Source organism: Cnephaeus nilssonii (assembly GCF_951640355.1).
Source record: "Cnephaeus nilssonii genome assembly, chromosome: 7".
In the NCBI taxonomy this organism is placed as follows: Eukaryota; Metazoa; Chordata; class Mammalia; order Chiroptera; family Vespertilionidae; genus Cnephaeus; species Cnephaeus nilssonii.
This window is the reverse complement of record NC_137078.1, coordinates 59,720,562-59,742,125: the sequence shown is the minus strand read 5'-3', so window position 1 is coordinate 59,742,125 and position 21,564 is coordinate 59,720,562. Positions and strand designations below refer to the sequence as shown.

Below are 21,564 nucleotides of genomic sequence, written 5' to 3'. Positions count from 1 at the left end.
CTTCCGATACATATCTCTCCCAGCCCCTGAACTTAGATTGTATCTTCTCTGCTCTGCTGAATGTAAGGGGCCCGATGTTGATTGTTTTTGTCTGATCTCACACCTCCTTTTCTTCCTTACCTTACTTGTTCCCAGCCTAATGGTTGTTATCAAATAAAACACTCCTGTGATAAACTTACTACCTAGTAATGCTGGCATTTAAGGCCAGAAATGAAAATGTAAGTATTAGGAAATGAATCATTTGATTATAGAATGAATATCAACACACACACACACAAAATTGCCCATGGCCAGTTTCCTCTAGCTATAAAACAAAATTTATAATACAGCCCTTGAATTCCAGACACCCAATCTGGAATTCTTCAATCCAAAGCTAACATTTGTTGAATCCTTGCCATATGTCACATATTGTTCTAATTAAGCACCATATATACATTCTCTCAATCTACACAAAACTTCTGAGGTAAGTAGGTATCTCTATTTTACAGATGAGTAATCTTACACTTACAAAGGTTCAGTAACTTTCACAAAGGTCACAACTAATAAATGGTAGTGCTGAGATTCACACCTCAGACATTTAACTTGAGAACATGTGCTTATAAGCACTATTCTGTACAGTCTCCCATTTATACATCAATCCATGGTTTAGACAGTTGGCTATCTAATCTTTATTTCAGGTAATGGTGAACGAATTATTTTCCTTGGGAATCTTTTCCATTTTGGACAGAACCTTATCATTAAAGAAGCTTCCCCACATTCAGTTGGAATCAGTCTGCACATAGCGTTTACTCCTTTGTCTCATTGAGTAAAAGAATAAGTTTGCTTCCTCTTCTAGGGCAAACAGTCCCATTTTCTCGAATGGTGCACAATTTCCCATACCTATCACTATTTTGCTAAAATGTATTTTTTAAAACACTTTAGTGTTTTACGTTTATTATGTTCATGATTATATTTTCCCTCCTTCTAATCTGTATTTTCCAAGTGAAATCAGGGAAATTGATTTATATGGATCTAAATATATAAATATATATTTATATGGATCTTTTTTTACCTTTGGGATTTAATGATAGGAACTCTGATTTCTTTTAAAATCTTCAGGGGCTTCTAATTTAGTTGGGAAGACATGAAATGGATAATAAAATGACTGAATTAGAGTATACTTAATGCCAGAAGACTAATAGGATAATGCCAATAATAATAATAGCCAACACGTATGATGCCAGGCAATCTTCTAATTATTTTTACAAATATTACTGATTTAATCCTCACAACAACACTGTGAAATAGATGTTGTGATACTGACATTTTACAATAAGAAAAATGAGACAGTCTGGTTAAGTAACTTGTCCAGGATTACACAACTCGTAAGTTATCAGCCAGGTTTCTACTGAGACTGTCCAAGATCCACGGTCCATGTTTGTAATCCTTACCCGAGGAGGTGGCTGGAGGACAGAGACATCTTGAGCAGAATCATTAGGGTAGAATGTTATGGGATGTTTATGGTAGACGTTTAATGTTCAAGGGATTTGAGGAGTCGGGAGAAAGGACAATTACTTTGACATTCCAAATATATATTATCGTAGATGCAAAAACACAATGGACAGGCTCAGTTAAGGTAAAGATTGACCTTTGTCAGGGAAGATAGCGGCCTAGGATAGGACATGACTACCCACCATAAGCTGCTTTTATAGTTAAAAAAGTTTTAATTTCAGCCCATCCTTTGTGGTTGCAAGGCTGCCACGCAGGCCTTCCATGAGCTAGTCAGGTCAGCATGTGACCCCTTTTCGCCCACACAGTGGTTATAATAGAACCAGACCGCTTAAGCTTAAATTCTGGCTCTATCATTGACTAACTGTGTGAACATAACAAGTCACTTAACCCCTCAATATTTCAGTTCCCTCATCTGTAAAACATGGGTGATAATAAAGGCTAATAGTGAAGTGGTTGAAACTCAGAGTAGATAATATTTTTAAGAGAGAAGATAGAATATATAGAGGAGATAAAGGATCAATAATTGATTAATATTTACATGCATGAAGTGAAGTCAATGAAGGAGATAAAGAAGAAATAGTCCAGAAAATAGGAGAAACAGGAAAGCAAAATATTATAGAAATCAAGGGAAGTAAATATTTTAAGAAAGAAATGCCCAGAAGTGTTGATTGCTATAGAAATATCAAGAGAATAGGAACTAATAAAAAGCCTTTTTATTTGAGGACTAGAAGAGAATTTTCAGAACAGCAAGGGTTAAAAGTTGGGTTAGAGCGATTTAAGATTGAGTAGTAAGGAGATAATGTGGAGTTAACATCACGTACACATTTAACTTCAACTCAACTACACAGACTCATAATAAAACACTTATATTATTTTTCCATGTGTACTCTTTATTATATACTGTACATTACTATATACTGTACTATTCATTTATACATGGTACTGAATAGGGTTGTATATACAAAATTATGCATAACAACCTTTTTAAACATTTTGAAGGCTTATGGAAGTTAATTTTGACTGTATTGATTTTGACTATTTGATTTTCATATTATGGGCTGACTTTAGAATTAAACCCTACATTAAGTGTAGCTCCACTGTGGTGAATACAGACCACACAGGTATAGACTGCTCTGTCCTGGGTATAGTTTTACATGTGTGCTGGCAGAGACTAGTGGAAAGGTTTCAGCCTGGGGACAAGTGGTCATCTCCTGGTCTATTTCTGTTCTTACAACTACTGGCATTATGATGGAAGAAATTGCTTAACTTCTGTCCTCTAGCTTTCTCCTCTGTAAATTCTGAAACCTGTCAAGTTAGTACATAGGGAAAATGTGATAAAATATTTGACCTTCTGAAAAGAAATCTATGATTTGCCTTTTAGATAATAAAGCTGTTTCCTGTATCTTTGGCTATATTATTAAAATGTATTTCATATTAACTCTCTCATTGAAATACTTTTAATTTAATATTTTTCTGTATGCCAGGGATATATATTTATTTTAGCCAGGTTTCGAGAGAATCTATAAATGTAACATAAGAATTTGACTAACCTTTGATTTAATATTGGCATTTGATAGAATTTGGTTTTTATCCCAGAAATTATCCTTTAAGAACAAATTATATTAAATTGATCATGATGAATGATATACCAGGTGCGGCAGAAGCAGGCTTACAGTTGTGAGCACATGAAACAGAGTTTACTCTTGTATTATTATTTATTAATTATTGTATTATTTTCCATATGAGCAGCTGTAAGCCTACTTTTGCACCATCCTGTATAAGTACTCTTGGTAGTATTTCCAGCATTCTCTGGGACTCACATAAATGTTTTGAAATCTTCCTTATAGTTCCAGGTTACCTATAGAAAAATTGGTTTCTATTAAAACATCCTTCATTCAAAATTTTAAATTTATTTTTTAAATGAAAATTGTTTATATATTTTTAAATAAAACTTGTTTAACAGAAAGATTTAAAATAGTTTAGAATGTGTTGCTGGCTTGTCAACGAATACCAAATGGATAGAGGTTATAAAGGTTGCCGTTGTCCTCACAAAATTCTAGGTATTGCTTTTTTCACTTCAGAATTATCTAATGTAACTCTAGAAGGTAATATGTAAAGTGTGGATTACTTCTGTGTAGAAGATTACTATTTTTTATCTTGACTAGATTTTTTGCAGAAATATTCTTTCAAATATAGTGATCTTTAGAAGGACCAAACTTAGTTTTTTAAAATAAGTTTTTATTTTTAATTTTGGTCATCTTAACAATGTTCTGAGATAAGGAGCTTGGATACCTGTTTTATAGATGATACTCAGGTAGAGTGATTTGTTGAAGATGACATCAAGGTAAGTTGTAGAACTGGGATTATTAGAATGAACCTTCTGACTCAGGTTAATGCTTTTTTTGGGGGTATCAAGCAGTCTTTCACAATATTGACTATAGTCCATGAAACCATTTTGTGTCATTGTCTACTACTACTAAAAGGAGATAAATATCAACCCTTTAGAGTGAGCCTTCCAACTAATGTGACCAGAAGACTTACTTTGGTGGGGGTAGGGAGATGGTACTTAATTTTTGAAGGCGAGTCCTAATGGAGAAGCAGTTATTTAGCTATAAATAAACTATACAGTTTTGTCTTTTAGCCAGAACATTAAAGCATTGGCACTGAATAAATATAAATGAGAAAAGCTAATGAGAGATTCGGGGCTAAAACATCAGATTTTGTCACGGGGTGCTACTGTGCACTGTTGGATAAAGAATTCTTCTGTACTTTCTGTTACAGATGCTGAAAATTTCTTCTAAAGAGAAGTATCCCTTATTTACTTTTGTAAATGGTCATTCCAGAGACTATGATTTTACATCTACTCCAACCAATAAGGAAGACATTTTCTCAGAGGATGAAAATAAAAGATTAAAAAGATTTAGCACAGAAGAGTTTGTCTTGCTTTAAAAGATAAGAAGAACTCTTTGAAGGGGGAAAATGAAGAGAAACAAGAATACACGAAACTGGTTTATTTTCACAAATATCTTAATTTTATATGTTCTTTAAAAAAAAGAACATTTAGAAATATACAAGTTTTAAAGATATTTTTCTGAGAAATGATTTATGAGTCTTGGTTTCTAATAAATAACAAGTGATTCTGGCTGCATCACTATTCTGCTGAGACCTTCTAATTATGCCACCTTAACTGCTAAGCCTTCCAGTTTTTGAATTCTTCCACCCGAGGCCACCAGTTTCCTGAAGGTTTTGTGATACAGGCCCCCACATTGGGATTACCAAATAGTTTCAAAAGCTTCAGTTCATACTAATGACCAGAAGAACAAGAGAATGCATCTTCTGTGCTGCCTGGCCTCCTAATATTAATGCAACCATATTGGATGTATATTGATACATGAAATAATAATTGTTAGCTCTTATTATATGCATACAATTATATAAGCAGAATTGTGAATTTAGGTAATATTTAGCAATATGATTTTATAATGGCTTCTCGTTTTTCTTGCTGTTGAGCTTTCTTTGAAGAGTAAATATAAAGTATTGGTTTTCCCCACAAACTTAAAGGTTATGTTACTCACAATAATGGCATCTAGTCAGATCAGATAAAGGCAATTTTAAGATAGAAATAGTATTTGTTTCTTACCTCAAAAATTAAATTTTATGGGGAACTCTATTTACTATGTAGTTTTGAAATCTAAAGATAAGTAACAAGAAAGATTTCAACAGATGCTCCTCTATGTGATTTTTGTTATTTGTGTAAATCAGCGTAGTGGTGTTTAGAAGCTGAGGCCATCTAGAAGGTAAATCTGCCTTATGTGTGTTATGTGTTATTTAAAGGCCAATTTGTGATATAAAAGTACACGAGTTATTATTGAGCCAAGATTATAAATAACTACTTTAATAAAGATGTGAGAACATAAAATGCCTTTGTTTTGGTTTTAATGGGATTCTTTTAATCCTTTTATTTGAAAAATCATTGTCTCTAATGAATTCTCTTTATAATAAGGCAAATAATATTGTTGCTCTGAAAGCAAAATATTAACTTATTTTATGGAGCTTCCATGTTTCATTGTGGAAAGGTGACTTATCTGTGGAAATTGTGCATCATTCAAAGTCATTGATTTCTCCCATCAGAAAGCCTATTTGTTAGGTTTGGAGTTGCATGCAAAATGGAAACAGAGGGTGGGCAGATTGCTTTCGTATGCCTGATGAGAGAAATCAGGTTTGGCATTTTCCAGTGAGGATAGTTTACCGAATTGAAATAAATAGCTTAAAATCTAAAATTTTTCTTTTCCCTAGATAAGATTTGGACACATGAAGTCCAGTACTAATTTTCCTAGAAGGTCAAAGCAGCACAGGAACAAGAAGCCAGTGGTATGCCCGATTTTATACACTGCAGTCCTCCCATCTAAATTATTGCAATTTGTTGTTCCTACATGCCTGCAGAATTCACAGGAGTCTACAAGCACATCGAATAAGAACACCTATACCTTCCAGTGAATCAGAGCTAATTGTAAGTGTTCTCTTACAAGAACTCTGTAAAAGCTGCAATTTATATAACATTCTGTCCTCAGCATGTTTGGGAATCATTTTTAAGAAGGATATTGGAATGAGATAAAATTACACCAGGACAGAGACAGAGTGGAGGTGAGAGGAGGAAGAAACTTTCTTTCCATTGAATTATATTGAAAATACTCAGAATATTGTCTAGACAAAACAAATGAATCCTACCATACAATCATCCCCACGACTGAGAATAAGTGTTTAGAATTAGAAGTTATCCTTTAAATCATTTAATAATATGTATGTATGAATGAATGAATGCATACATTCATGAAAATTGAGAGGTAGGCTGATGGATTTATCTTGCCTGTTAATGCATCTTCAGCTAAGGACCAGACAAAAAGTTGTGATCATCTTCTTTTGGGAAGGCAGCAACAAAATTGCATCACTATTATTGGGATAGAGGTACTGTGTATTCTGGTTTCAGACTTGGTTGTGAACACAGATTTCATTTCAAATTCTGACAGCCAGTAAACGCAGGCAGTAAAGCTTAAGGATCTCTTTCAGCCCGGAATGAAGGAAAGTGAAAAAGGACAAGCTTCAAAGATGGGTGTTCTGTTAGACTTAGGATAGGCGGATCCTCCTTTTGGACATCAATATCAAGATACTATAGACTTTGCCATTAACATTTCAGAAATGAATTTTTAAAATGCTTGATCTGACTTTTGATGGTGAAGGTTTCTTTTCTCTCTTCTTCCTAAGACTTGACACTTTGAATCCCCTTTTGTCAATGTATTCACCACCAGCAGGCAATCCTGAGACTTACCATTTGCCGAATGAGTGCATGAAAAGATCCTTTATAGTATGAGTATGTCCAAAAGAATTTCCCTGAAGTATTGATTTTTTTCTTTTTTTACATTAAACTAACCACAATAAATCTGTATTAGTGAGAATATAACTTTAGCAGATTAAAATTTTAGGTCACTTTTGTGTTCTGTTAACCTTTAGGATTTAACATTGTCCAAGGGCAAACATATCTAAAAGAATGTATGTTAATTCTTTCTTGTTTTTAGAACTAAAGGAACAAAAATAACTTTAATCTATCCAATTTTAGGTCAGAAATCTCTGTCTGCTTTTTTAGAGATCTATATTTACTTTCTATTTTTCAATGCCAGAAAGCACTGTATTTCTGGTCAAACCATACTAATCTAGGTGTTGTTTTTTTTTTCTTTTATCTGCTAATTACTTTGCTCCTAGAATAAGTTTCATTTTCATGGTTTATCAGAGATCACCTTTGTAGCTTACATTGTATATCTAAGTCTTTTTAACTATACAACCAGAAAAACATTATAAAGGATGTTCAAAATAAAAAGGAAGGAACAAGAGGAAGAACAAATAGTGAAGAAACATTTAAAAATATTAAATAATGATAAGAATTTCTATGGAAACAGACATAAAGAGGAAACTGAGAATTTAAAATAATAGTAAAATAGAAGCAAGATATCCAGAATATATTGATAGAGGCAATTTCTTGGAAAGGATAAGGGATTATTATTTTCTATAAAAAGAAGAGCTAATGTCCTTTAAAAAATTTTAGGAGAATATTTATCATGTAATATTTATTATAGCCTCAGTATTGTCAGTCAACCACAATTCAATAGTACTCTACTCAATTGAGCTTTAAGACCAAACTAGAGATGAATTGAAAATGTGACCAGGAAAATTGGAAATATCTTATTGATTCTAATATATAAATTTTATATTATTTTATCGTTTGAATCTTAAATTAATTTAGAAACCTTAAGCATTTTTGTGTGTTCTTCATGGCTATATAAAGACTTTCTTCTTGCCTATAAACTTTGAAAAATATTATATTTAGAGTTAGTATTGCAGACACACTTTTGAATTAGCATTTTCCTTTCTTTTTCACAATCCTCTTTGACAGTTGGTGGCAAGCAATGGCCCAAAACATTCACAAAACTACAGTTATAAAATTTCACTTATTCTCCCACAATAAGAAAAATAAGTTAAAAGTAGACAGTATATGTTTGTTATTAGGTAGAAAATTACTGTGCTATCTTCTAACCAATTCCTCCAGAAATGTAGAAACTCAGTCTTTTCCTATTTTAGGTCAATGATATGATACAGATACCAGATGTCATCTGTACCATGATACAGAACATACCAGATGTTCTCTATCCAGTGAACCAAACCTAGCTTGTTTGGTTCACTGGATAGAGCATCGGCCTGGGGACTGATTCCGGTCAAGGGCATGTACCTTGGTTGCAGGTACATCCCCAGTAGGGGGTGTGCAGGAGGCAGCTGATCGATGGCTTCTCTCTCATCAATGTTTCTAACTCTCTATCCATCCCTCTCCCTTCCTCGCTGTAAAAAAATCAATAAAATATATTTTAAAAATATGCTTTAAAAAAAGAGTGATTCAGCCGAAACCGGTTTGGCTCAGTGGATAGAGCGTCGGCCTGTGGACTGAAAGGTCCCAGGTTCGATTCTAGTTGGGGGCATGTGCCTTGGTTGCGGGCACATCCCCGGTGGGGGGGGGGGGGGGTGCAGGAGGCAGCTGATCGATGTTTCTGACTCTATCCCTCTCTCTTCCTCTCTGTAAAAAATCAATAAAATATATTTTTTTAAAAAAAGAGTGATTCATAAAAAGAAATTCTGCAAATAATTATTTTTCATTTAAATTATTGAAAATTAAATTAATTATACATATACATGTTATATTTATATTTTATACTAAGATATATAAATTAAGAATTAGTAATTCATAAGTTACTTTATAAGCAGAAAGGGTAAGGAAAGTTAGAAATTCAATGTGAATCTGATAACAGAAGGATGAGAGAATTATTGACAAGTTTTGAGTGTATCTAGGCAAATACACCCTAGTAAACTGACACAGATAAAAATATATGAATTAAAAAGGCTGCGGGCTGGGATAATTTAACATTTGATGTAGGTATCGGAAGAAAGTAAGTACTGACCAATACCAGAAAGTGGAGAGGGGGCTGCCATGTTGCACAGCGCCAGCGAGCACAATTTTCAGTGTATGTTCTGTGAATGTCACTCCCTGGAGTTGTACAGTGTGGCATACTAATATTTACGTACTACTTGTTACTTAGCACTGTTCTGATCAATTCACTTATTAAATTATAGCTAGTGAATCTAAGATGGGGAATTGGATATGGGATTAGGGAGACAATATGTCCTGGGACTTGGATTAACACATAATGGAACAAATAAGGAGAGTCTAAGGTCAGCATTCTAGTTAGTAATCAGAGGGTTTTAATGGAGATACATATATATATTTAAATTAATTCCAAAATATTTAAAATAGATAGTACAGAAAAAAATCCACCCCACATTTCTGCTTCCTCGACATATTATTTTTCCTTGTCTATATTCCCTTCTATTTTTTGTTCATGTTCACATTACTCTAAGCATGCTTAATAGGTTGAATTTTGATCCTCCTTGTTTAAATTTAGCTATTTTATTTGATGGAGAAGGCTCCCATTCAGTCTTTCATATTTTGATTTGTATATTGACATTGTCTTAAGCATCTGATTTACATAGTAGTTTTTCCTGTGTCTTATGACTGGCTCCTAATCCTGACCTACTGTGCTTGGCCAGTTCTGTGGCTACAAGCCCATGTCTATACCTAAACAGACTCTTATTTTTATATGTAATATGTTCTTTTAAACACTTAAAACAGTTGAATGTGAAGGAACTGAACCATACCTGTTTTCAGTGTCCCAGGGAGTATAAAAATATTTTATTTTTTTACTTCTATTTTTTAAAAGGTACTTTATTGTTTATTTTTTTTAAATATATGTTTTTTATTTTTATTTTTTTAGAGAGAGAGGAAGAGAGACGTTGAGAGAGAGAAACATCAATTAGAGAGAAACATTGAGCAGCTGCCTCCTGTATGCCCCCTCCTGGGGATCAAATCCGCAACCTGGGCTTATGCCCTGACCTGGAATCAAACTGGTGACCTCTCAGTACATGGGACGATGCTCAACCAACTGAGCCACACCAGCCAGGGCTAAAAATATGTTTTTTAATTACAATTAAAAAAAATTATATAAGCTTGATGTGATTTTGGATGATATAGTTATGGCATTTCATAGGTGTCTTTATTTTTGTTCTTTTATAGTCATAGAGCTTATTGACTTACAGTCCAGTGAGCATTTCTTTGAGACTAATGATTGTTTCTATCTTTATACTAATTATATTAAATTTATGAGACCTACATTTCTTATCATGAGGTTTAGCACTTTCATTTTTCCATTTTTCTGTCATGTTTACAAAATAGGGGGAAATGAAGTGTAAAATCCCAATAGTATATAAGCTGCTATACAAAGATTGTGATATTGCTGGCAGGCAGCATCGGCTCAGAGCTCAAAGTGTTTGTCAGCTGATGTTCAAAAGTCCCAACTTTATAATATTTAAGGTGATTTAAGGAAATCACATTGCATCTGAAAGTCTAATGTCTTTGATTTTAGTCATCTTAGTGGGTGTGAAGTGGTATCTTGTTTTTTTTTGTTTTTTTTAAGTAACAGCATTACTGAATTGTAATTTATCCTTTTAAAGTTTACAGTTCAGTGGATTGTAATATCTTTACAGAATTATGCAATGATCACCACTGTCCAATTCCAGAACATTTTCATTACTAAAACAAAATAAAAAAAAATACCCTGTATCTATTAAACTACTTTCTGTTTGCATGGATTCCAGGTATTTCATATAAATGGAATCACAATATGTGGTCTTTTGTGTCTGATTCTTTTCACTTAGCATAATGTTTTCAAGATTTATAGCACGTATCACCAGCACTTTATTTTTTTGGGGGTAACTGAATAATATTCCATTAGGTGGACGTACCACATATTCTTTATTCATCAGTTGATAGACATATGGGTTGTTCCCACTTTTTGGCTATCTATAATAATAATAGCATAATATACTAATTAGACCGGACAGCTGAACGATCTTCCAGACATCCTTCCGGATGAAGCCGCGGCAGTGGGGGCCAAGGCAGAGGTGGTTAGGGGTGATCAGGCAGGCAGGCGAGCAGTTAGGGGTGATCAGGCAAGCAGGCAGAGTGGTTAGGGGCAGGCAGGCAGGCAGAGGTGGTTAGGGGCAATCAAGTAGGCAGGTAGAGGCAGTTAGGGACAATCAGGCAGGCAGGCAAGCAGGTAGGGGCGATTAGGCAGGCAGGCGAGTGGTTAGGGGCGATCAGGCAAGCAGGCAAGCAGTTGGGGGTGATCAGGCAGGCAGGCGAGTGGTTAGGGGCAAGCAGGCAGGCAGGCAGGCAGGCAAGCGGTTAGGAGCCAGCGGTCCCAGATTGCGAGAGGAATGTCCCACTGCCAGTTTAGGCCCAATCCCGCTGTGGAATCCCTGTGTGATCGGGCCTAAACTGGCAGTCGGACATCCCCCGAGGGGTCCCAGATTGCGAGAGGGTGCAGGCCAGGCTGAGGACCGCCCCCCTTCCCCCTCGCCGCCCCCCCCATCCCACGCGCACAAATTGTGCACCGGGCCTCTAGTTTTGAATAATTCTGTAATGAGCATTGTTTTCATTTCTCCTGTGTATACACTGAGTGGCCAGATTATTATGATCTCTGAACGCATAATAATCTGGCCACTCAGAGTGTGTGTGTGTGTGTGTGTGTGTGTGTGTGTGTGTGTGTGTGTGTGTATGTATATGTATATATATATTAGAGGCCCGGTGCATGAATCTGTGCATGGGTGGGGTCCGGCCAGCCTGGCCAGGGGGAGGGGACATGGGCAGTTGGCTGGCCTGCCTGCTGGTCGAACTCCTAGTCGAGGGGACAATTTGCATATTAGCCTTTTATTATATAGGATATACACTGAGTGGCCAGATTATTATGCATTCAGAGATCATAATAATCTGGCCACTCAGTGTATACCTAGGAGTGGAATTGCTGGTCATATAGTAGCTTTGTTTAGTCCTTTAAGGAAATGCCAAACTTTTCCATAGTGATTACACCATTTTATAATCCACCATCAATGTTATAAGGATTACAATTTTCTACTTTCTCACCAACCCTGGTTATTATCTTTTTTATTTCAGCCATCTAGTGTTTGTAAAGTGGTACCTTATGTGCATTTTCCTAGTGACAAATTATGTTGAGCATCTTTTCATGTGCTTGTTGGCCATTTGTATATCTTCTTTGGAGAAATATGTATTCAAATTCTTCCCTCGTTTTGAATTGGGTTATTTGTCTTTATATTAGTGAGATGTAAGAGTTTTTTGCATATTTAGGATATAAGGCTTTTATCAGCTATATGATTCACAAACATTTTCTCTTATTCTGTGGTTTATCTTTTTGCTTTCTTGATGGTGTCCTTTGAAACATAAATAGTTTTAATTTTGGTAAAATCCAATTTGTCTACTTTTTAAATTTTTTCTTTCTTTGCTTATGCTTTTGGTATTATATTTAAGAAGTCACTGCTTAATCCGAGGTCTCCAAGATTTATACCTTATACTTACTCCTAAGAGTTTTATAGCTTTAGCTCTTACATATAGGTTTTTAAAAATTCATTTGGGGTGGATGGAGGGAGATTAACCATATATTCATAGCCCGTGGACACAGACAATAGTCTGGTGACAGCCGGGGAGGGGCGGGTGTGGGGTGGAGGGGATCAATGGGGGGAAAAACACAGAAGAACAAACAAACCAAAGGGGATATCTGTAATACTTTCAACAATAAATATAAATTTAAAAAACTTAAAAAAATTAAAAAAATTTTTATTTTGATTTGATTTTTGTAGATGGTCTGAGATGGGTGTCCAAATTTCTTCTTTTGCATGTGGAAGTCTAGTTGTCCCAGCACCATTTGTTGAAAAGACTGTTTTTTCCCCCCATTGAATGGTCGGGACCTTCTTATCAAAAATCAATTGACCATAAGTGTAAGGCTTTATTTCTGGAATCTCAATTCTATTTCATATATATGTCTATCCTTTGCCAGTACCACACTTTTTACTATATAGATTTGTAGTAAATTTTGAAATTGGGAAGTGTGAGTCATCCAACTTTGTTCTTTTTCTAGATAATTTTGGCCAATTCTGAATCCCTTGCATTTTAATATGTATTTTAAGATCAGCTTGTCAATTCTGCAAAAAATTTTCTTTATTTTTTGTGTTTATTTATTTATCTATCTATCTATTTTGATATTTCTTTGAAATGAATTGACAGTTCCATTTCCCAAGTCCTGAAATGGCCAACAGACCATAGAAAGACATTTCTTTAGGCTCCTGCTTGGAACTAACAGCTTAAGCAAATTGCAGGCCTTGATTCAGGGTCAGTCTTTATTTTTGAAACATAAAGTGTTTTTGAATTTCTATACAGTGTGAAATTGGCCCCAAACACCAAAGGAATACAACATGCAAAACATAGGTCGTACGGCAATGGTCATAATCTATTAGAACATACCAAATTAGATAGTATATTACATTATACCATTGCATCAGCTTGAACAAGTGTTTCAAAAGTAAGACTTTACATAGTCACTCAGTACTACCAGTTTTGGGGGAAAAATGAATCCTTACATTTAGGGAAATACCAGTGTTCCTCTGTTGAGCTCCAGTGTCACACAGTGGAGATGGCATTCGTGAACTGGCTAACCTGTGGAGTCAGGCTGGCTCTGCTCGGATAGCCGCGTTAGCACTTACTAGCTGCATGGCCTTGAAGAAGTTACTTAACCTCATCTATAAAATACAGATATTGCAACCATCACATTGGGCTATTGTGCGGATTTAGTGAGAAAATATCCAAAAACACTTAGAAAGTTGCCTGGCACATCGTGAGTCCTCACTAAGTTTAGCCCTTAAAACTATGATCAAAATTTCATTCATCTCTATCTTAAGATTTGAAAAGGCTTTAAGGGAATATTTCCTTTTTTTTTTTTTTTAACTAGCCTTGGAGAACAAGAATTAAAAAAGAAAAGAACAACAATGAAATCTCTTAATTCCATTCCAATATTGAATGTCTTAAGGCTCTTAAAATGTTTTGTGATAAAAATTGACACTTAAGCCCTAACCAGTTTGGCTCAGTGGATAGAGCGTCAGCCTGCGGACTCAAGGGTCCCAGGTTCGATTCCGGTCAAGGGCATGTACCTTGGTTGTGGGCACTTACCCACTGGGGAGTGTGCAGGAGGCAGCTGATCAATGTTTCTCTCTCATCGATGTTTCTAACTCTCTATCCCTCACCCTTCCTCTCTGTAAAAAATCAATAAAATATATTTTAAAAATATCTAAAAAAATTGATACTTAAAACACACACACAAACTTATACACACACAAACACAAAATGTGACACTTCTCTCAAGGAGCATAGAAATTTACTTAATGGTGGGGAAAATATGCAAACTGTCATGCTTGGGAGGGGAAGAGAAGACATAATAGGAGTTGTACGAAATAAAATTATATTTGCTTTCAAAAGAGAGCTCCCATCTGGTTATGGGGATTAGGGTAGTCTTCATGGAGAGGGTGGCATCTGAGATGAATCCTCCAAGTCTGGGATGGTAGATAGATAAGCAGGGAAGAGCTAGGTATTTGGGCTAATAAAGAAACAGCACAAAAACCCAGAGACAGGGTCCATGTTCCCCAAATGAAAGTGGGGTTGGGGTGCATTTGAAATGCATGTGTCTGGTTTTGGTTGTTTTACTGACTAGGGAGCACTGCTGGCATTTAATATGGGGATGATGGTAAACATCCTGCAATAATGTGGGTAGGAATGAGTGATACAGATGAAATGTATGTCACTTATTACTGAGGGCCTGAGTGTCAGGCTGAAATTTATACTTACATAGGTAGATAGATGCCTGGGCAAGAGACACAGGAGGAATGATGCCATGAAGGGAGAAACAAAAGGTATCGAAGTCGAATTACTAGGGTTTAGTTCTAGCATTTTAAAATATGAAGATTTAAAATTGGAAGATGATTTCTCAAGCCCTACCCTTGGAGTCTGATTTGTCTAAATATAATTCTATAGAGTCTATGGATGAACTTAGTGAATTAAATGGGGCTGAGGAACGGTCATTTAATGGAGATGAACCTGATGAACCCATGAATAGAATAGAATTCAAGGGTCCATGAACTTGAATGTGAAAAAAAAATCACGTCTTTATTTTCACTAACAGCTAACTGAAACATAGTATTTCCTTCCACAAAGAATACAGGCACCAAAGTATAGCACTATCAGCAGTCCCTAGGATTTTGGCATTACTAAAAATCATAAATACTTTCATGGCATACTTAATGCAGTTACCTTAAAATACTTACACTGCATTGAAATTATAGGTGAAACTTGCTGCTAGCACTTATTAATGTACTCATAAAGAAGCAAATATATTACTATATAAATATATAAAAATATTTAAATGACGTTTCCTGTGTAGCCATATGCCTTTCACTCACATTTAAATATGTTTTATTGAGAATCAGTCCGTAGACTTTACCAGACCACCAAAGGATTGAAAGTGGGAAAGGTGGAGAAATAGAAGCTTGTGAGAATGTAGGCAAGAAAGAAGTTGAGGCTGGCATTAGGAGCCGCGGCATTTTGAGTGTTGGAACTAGATGGTCTGAGCATCAGGAGAAGGTCCAAAAGGATAGATCGAGCACGTGGCAGTGGGCATGCAAAGCTACTCCTCCGAGTCAGAGGGGTTTCAATGGAAGGAGCGTCTTCGCTGGTTGAATTTAGGAGGGAATTAGTATTGTCAGGAAAAGTAAAAATTTGAGTCAGCATGAAGAAATAGAAGATTAATGATTGCAACGATGATACCAATGGCAACAACTGCTGTTTATTGGGCACTTACTAAGTACTTAAATATTATTTAGTTTAATCTTCAAAGAAATCTTGGGAAAATAGCTATTTTTGTAGTTCCCATTTTACAGATGTACAGTTGACAATTTGCTGGTCTGGGATCTAAACCTCTCCTGATTCCAAAGCCCGTTCTGGTTTTCCCTGCATCACATTGCGTTAGAGGTTCTAAAGGCACTGGCCAGAATAGCACGTAGAGTGCAGGAGGACTGAGCTGCGTGGGGATGAAAGCGGGGCAGCTGTGGAAGGGGAGACTGTGACCAGAATTTTGGAAAACCAGGCTTAAAGACACAGGCAGTTTGGTTAGTAGAGGTTGAAGAAGAGATGCCACAGACTTATTTCTATTTCACTGGCATTGAGAATCAGGTTCCCATTGTTTCAGAAAGTTCCAGATAGATGGGGAGTTTATGTCAGATGCTCCTTTTCTCTCTTCCCGCTGCACAGTACATCCTGCCCACACTGGGGTGAAGAGTCGGATCTTAGTAGCCTCATGAGGCGGCATTGGGAGCCTTCTCTTCTTTGCCTGGCCTTCAGACCCCAATTTTCCAGAGACCGCGATTGAGAAAGACCTTTTGTTGCTGTACAATAGGGGGGAAACTCCCAGGGCTGTAAAACAGACGGAGGACTTTGCAAAATATAGCAAGTTCATGTCTGCTAATATGTTAAGTGATTTGGCCTCCCTCGTGTAAGTAGTGATTTGTTGTTTTCATGCTAATACAAATTCTTGTATTAATAGGAGCATGGCCCTGGGTTTCTTCATCCGCCTGGGAAAAAATTACTTGTTTGATGGTAAACAAAGAACAGAAGAATTGATTCACTGTCCTCATTTTTAAAAAAAGATGGTATGAAGCAATAGTGGAATAATTTTAATTGTAACCTTCTAACACTTGCCATCAGTAAGATCATTTGTGTTCTGTTTTTAGGAAATGGAGTATTAAAGAGTACATAGTGCATTAGAAATGCAAAACATGACCGCATGTTCTCAGGGTTTTGTCAGTGTGACATGAAAGAGCGCTTGTACTGGGATGCTCAGCTCTGAGGGTATTCTCTGTTCAGTGTGTATTTACAGAGATGTATGAATATTTGATTAATGAGTCATGGGCTCTGGAGAAATTTAATAACAGTATTGCTGTACAAAGCCAGGCCCTTAACTGTTAACACAGCTGCCAATAGTGTCATTGACACTGAAGCCCTTTCTGAATCGAGTAGATTCTATGGAGTAAATTCCTCACTCAAGAAGGGATCTGTGAGAGGCATTATTCAGTTATCTGTTTTGAACTTTACTCAGTTTATAGGCTCTGATTTGTCAAGATCTTTTCAGTGAAAACAAGCGATGATACGGAGACTTAAAAATGATCTTTTTAAAATGATTACTTTCCCCAGAAAGTACTTGAAAAAAATCGTTGGTAAATAAAAAGCAGTTGATTATCCTCTTCAAGATTTTTTTGTTTGGTACTCAGTAGTAATTTTTGCTTGCTTATCGTATATGAAATATCCACAAGAAGAAGAAATAGGAGATATATTTGTGATTTAGGCTCGTATCTATTTGAATGCCATAATCTAAATTCATTATGAAATATAATTTAATCCTCAGGAATTATTGAAGGCTAATTTATCCCTTCATCTAATTTTTTTGTTTTTAATATCTATAGAGAAATCAATTCTAACTTTTAAAGGTAGGTAGGTATTTTAGTAATGTTACCTCATTTAACTGCTTGAGTAACAGGGAGAAATGTCAAAAAAAGATAAATTTAGTGCAGGCGCTTTTGCTGGAAGCTGTAACTGCAGGTTAGAATTATCCATGCTATGCAGAATTTCCTGCAACACTTCTCCTTAGGGCCACAATGCATTACAGCAGACGTATAATGAAGCTGCTATAAAATCTCTGGTAATTAAGGGGGATTTGACAGTAATTGCAACAGTGAATCAACTTAATTATTACCTGCTTCAAAGAGAGCTAACCTGATGTTATAATCTAACCTTTTCTACTTTTAAAATGGGAGATTAAACAAGTATATGTAGCATTTAAGAATTAAATCTGTTGAGATAGAATTGTATTAATATACTTCTAATATATATTTTATGCACACGTACACATCAACTTCTCAAGAAGAACTAGGATTGGGCTCGCTGTGATCCATTAAAGTTATTGGTATGCTCTGGAAATGGACCCAAACCCACATTTCTGATTCAAGTCAGCTTCTCAAGACACACATAGACCTTGACTGTGGTCTACCTGCCCTCCACAGCATAAACAAGGATGCTTTCTTAATATTGGCATGTAAAGAAAAGAAATGCCAAAATTCTTATCATTGTTTATATTTAAATAGACTAGGTCTTAGAACCTTAAAATCTCATCCAAAGCTGCAAGCAAGTTGATCTGAAGGTGAAGGTTTCCACTCATCTGAAGTTTTATATAACTCGATATATCCAACCCTGGGTACAGAGAACAAGATGCCCAAGTTTTAGCCCATTTCTATCTGTGGTAATGCTTCTCATAAAGATCTCCTCCCACTTCCTGTTGCCTGCTGTCTTTCTTTTCACAGGAGTGGGAGTGGGCAAAAATGGAAGTATCGGTGTGGTTTTGCTATGCGTCCATGAGTTATCAGGCACCTAGAATACTGAATACCAGGTTTCTTATTTATGGTTTGGCCCTCAGGCAGATTCCTCTAACCTTCTTTTCTGCTTTTATGTTTTATACTTGTGTCTTCATTGGCCTTAGCTTTACCAATAACCATATTGACTCTCTGTAACTGTAGAAAGCTTGGACTGCAGTAGTTGTGTTTTGGTGTAATCTTTTTGTATGGTTTTGTGTTTGCCATATGTAGAGACCCAATGAACTGACTCATTTCATGGGAGAAAACTGATGACGCATAGATTTGGTACAATTTTGGGGATGGAACAGCCTCAACCACTGTTTGCCACAGTAAAAGAATGTGTTCAGATGAAAGTGAACCAGAATTGATTCTCCATCCAGGCAGCAGGACCCCTGGGCGGCTCATTGATCTTCTTAAGATTTATTCTGGTGTGCTGCAAATTCAGCCTGAATTCTCTGGAGGAATATTGAGAACACACATTCTATACCTTGTTTTCTGAGTTTGCTTCATACCACTAAACAAATTCTCAATATAGGAAGCAAATAAGGGGGGTCAATACTTTAATAACAGGGAGATAAAGCCATGTGAGTTCTAATTTTGATTTGGTCACTGATGGACCTGGAGCAAAGTGTCTGGAACCTCTTTCTGTTTCATTCCTCTACCCGACTGGATTACAGCCACTCCACAGGGGCTCTACACAACCCAGTTCTCTTGTTTGGTGAGAAAACGTTCACCAAAGCAGAAGCTTACCAAAGTAATGGCCTTTGTAAAGGTAGTGAGCACAGATTCCACAAGTACCTGTTTTGTGGTCAGGGGTTCTGCTATTCCATGTGAGCCATGGTTTCTTTTGTTCATGCTCACGACTTTTCATTTACCAGGGAGCGGTGATCTATGTAGTTTTGGCTTTTAAAGGGTTCTGTCTTCGTTAGTGATGAACAGAGGAGGTTAAAGACCATAAAGCCCAAACCAAGTGGTTTCTACTTGATAAACAGTGTAACAAGGCCATGGAGAAAAGTTGGAGCCGTTGGCCAGAGTAATAATCTCACAGCTTATCTATGAGATAGCAAGGTGAACCAGACAGGCAAGGTTCCTGCTCTCCTGGAGCTCCCATTTAATTGTAACTTCCATTCACTGAGTGCTGATTATTCTAGGCACTTTATATGCATTATCTCATTTTTTATGCTATAAACAGAAATCTGTGCTTTATAGGGAAGAAACTTCAGACTCATAGATTAATCAAATTGCCCAAGGCTACCCAGCTGGTATTCTACTGCAGATCTGTTTGATTCCATAAATGGTTGAAACCACTTAATTTTGGAATTGTCTGTGGAATTAATGAACCATAGTGTTCCTTTTCTAGATAGAAGCGAAAACTAACTTTATCATATTTACCATTTTACTATAATAATACAGTGAGCTAGAGAGCCCTAAGTTTTTATTTTTGCTTGTTTGTTTTTAAACTAGACTTATATGACACATTAATATCCTGTGTGTCACTAAACCCAGAAGGTAGCTACGGTTCATGAAGAACCCCTGAAATAGAACAGCTTTTTTAGTGCCCGCATTTACAATGTCTGAAATAACCTAGGGACCAGTGAGTTTTGAAGTTGTTACCCTCAGTTCCTCTCGATCTTTGCCACAAGCTAAATATGTACTAACTACTTATGAACTTTATGAAGATTGACAGCCACTTAGAGACCTGCATGGTAAAGACAAATTGTCATACTTCTTTGTTCTTACAAAATGATGGAGTTAAAAAATTCGGATTATACTTTCTGAGAGAAAGTTAATTACACAATCACCTCAATTATTCAGGGGTAGAATATTAGATTAAGGATATATTCATTCCTGCCTTCAGCAACAGAGAAGGACTTTTTAAGTTGGCACGAATGTAATCACAATAAGAGATTAAGAGTGAGCTGGCATCACTTGAAAAATGACATATTGACATATATCTTTGAAGGGTGGCAATGTTTTAAGGGACCTTAAAGATTATATAGTCCATTGTCTTCTTTTTACAGATAAGGAAACTGAGGCCCAAAAAGATAAAATTACTGGCCCAAGTTGCACAGCTACACACGATAGAGCTATGATTAGAATCTAGTTTATTCGTTTAGTTGAGAGAAAATTTAATTTAAAGGATTTATGTTTGGCAACTTTAATGTAAATAGCAGAATATCTACTGATGTCTTTTAAAATCTATTCAGATTTAAGTAAATTGAGTCATTCAGTTGACTTTTAAGAGTAGAATCCTGGAAAGGGTTGGAGTTCCTGTTATAGAAGATGCTTTTCCTTTGGTGCCCAATTTGAACATTGATGTAGATTTGGGATAATTAGTGAAACTAAAGAGAGAAAATAGAAAACTCATTGCAGAGGTGAGTCTGAGCTCCCTTTTAAAAATAATTCTCCACCTCCACCTCTCCACCTCCTCCCGCCCCCCCCCCCCCCCCCCCCCGCCAGTTCATACCTTGGCTTTTTGTTTTATTGTTATTGGGTCACTTTTGCAAGAGGCATTGGAACATCAATCTTTTTTTTTTTATATTTTATTGATATTTTACAGAGAGGAAGGGAGAGAGATAGAGAGTTAGAAACATCAATGAGAGAGAAACATCGATCAGCTGCCTCCTGCACACTCCCTGCTGGGTATATGCCCGCAACCAAGGTACATGTCCTTGACCAGAATCGAACCTGGGACCCTTGAGTCTGCAGGCCGACGCTCTATCCACTAAGCCAAACCGGTCAGGGCATGGAAAATAAATCTTGATTGCCAGTTCGCATAGCTTCAAAAGGAGAGTAGGATATGCGAAGAAAAAGAATGGAGATTTTTATGATAAAAATCTGTTTCTATTGCCATGTAACATATTACCTGAAAGCATCGTGACTTAACCTAATAAGGATTTGTTATTTCTGGTAGTTCAGTGGGTTGCTTGAGCTCAGCTATGAGGTTCTTCTGCTCTACATGGCGAAGCTGCATCACTTCTGCAGTACTCTCAGTCGGGCGTTTGCCTGGGGCTGGAACATTCAAATGGTCTCTTATCTCCCAAGACCACTGTCCAAGGGAATTCTCATCATTATGTGGTCTAGTCTAATTTTTTTTACAGCGGGACAACTGACTCCTAG

At 36.3% G+C, this 21,564-nt stretch overlaps 1 protein-coding gene across 4 annotated transcripts in view; it reads left to right on the top strand.

Annotated features, from left to right (window-relative positions):
- The window catches only part of ATG4C (autophagy related 4C cysteine peptidase), a 133,353-nt gene extending 127,807 nt beyond the window's left edge, over window positions 1-5,546 (top strand). For 3 of the 4 annotated variants that reach the window (XM_079776468.1, XM_079776466.1, XM_079776467.1), the window contains exon 11: window positions 4,273-5,546. In XM_079776468.1, coding sequence (XP_079632594.1) covers window positions 4,273-4,440 — 168 coding nt within the window. In that variant the 3' untranslated portion in view covers window positions 4,441-5,546. The remainder of the gene's footprint in view (window positions 1-4,272) is intronic. The other variant, XM_079776465.1, reaches the window with a different exon arrangement.
- The last annotated feature ends 16,018 nt before the right edge of the window (window positions 5,547-21,564 follow it).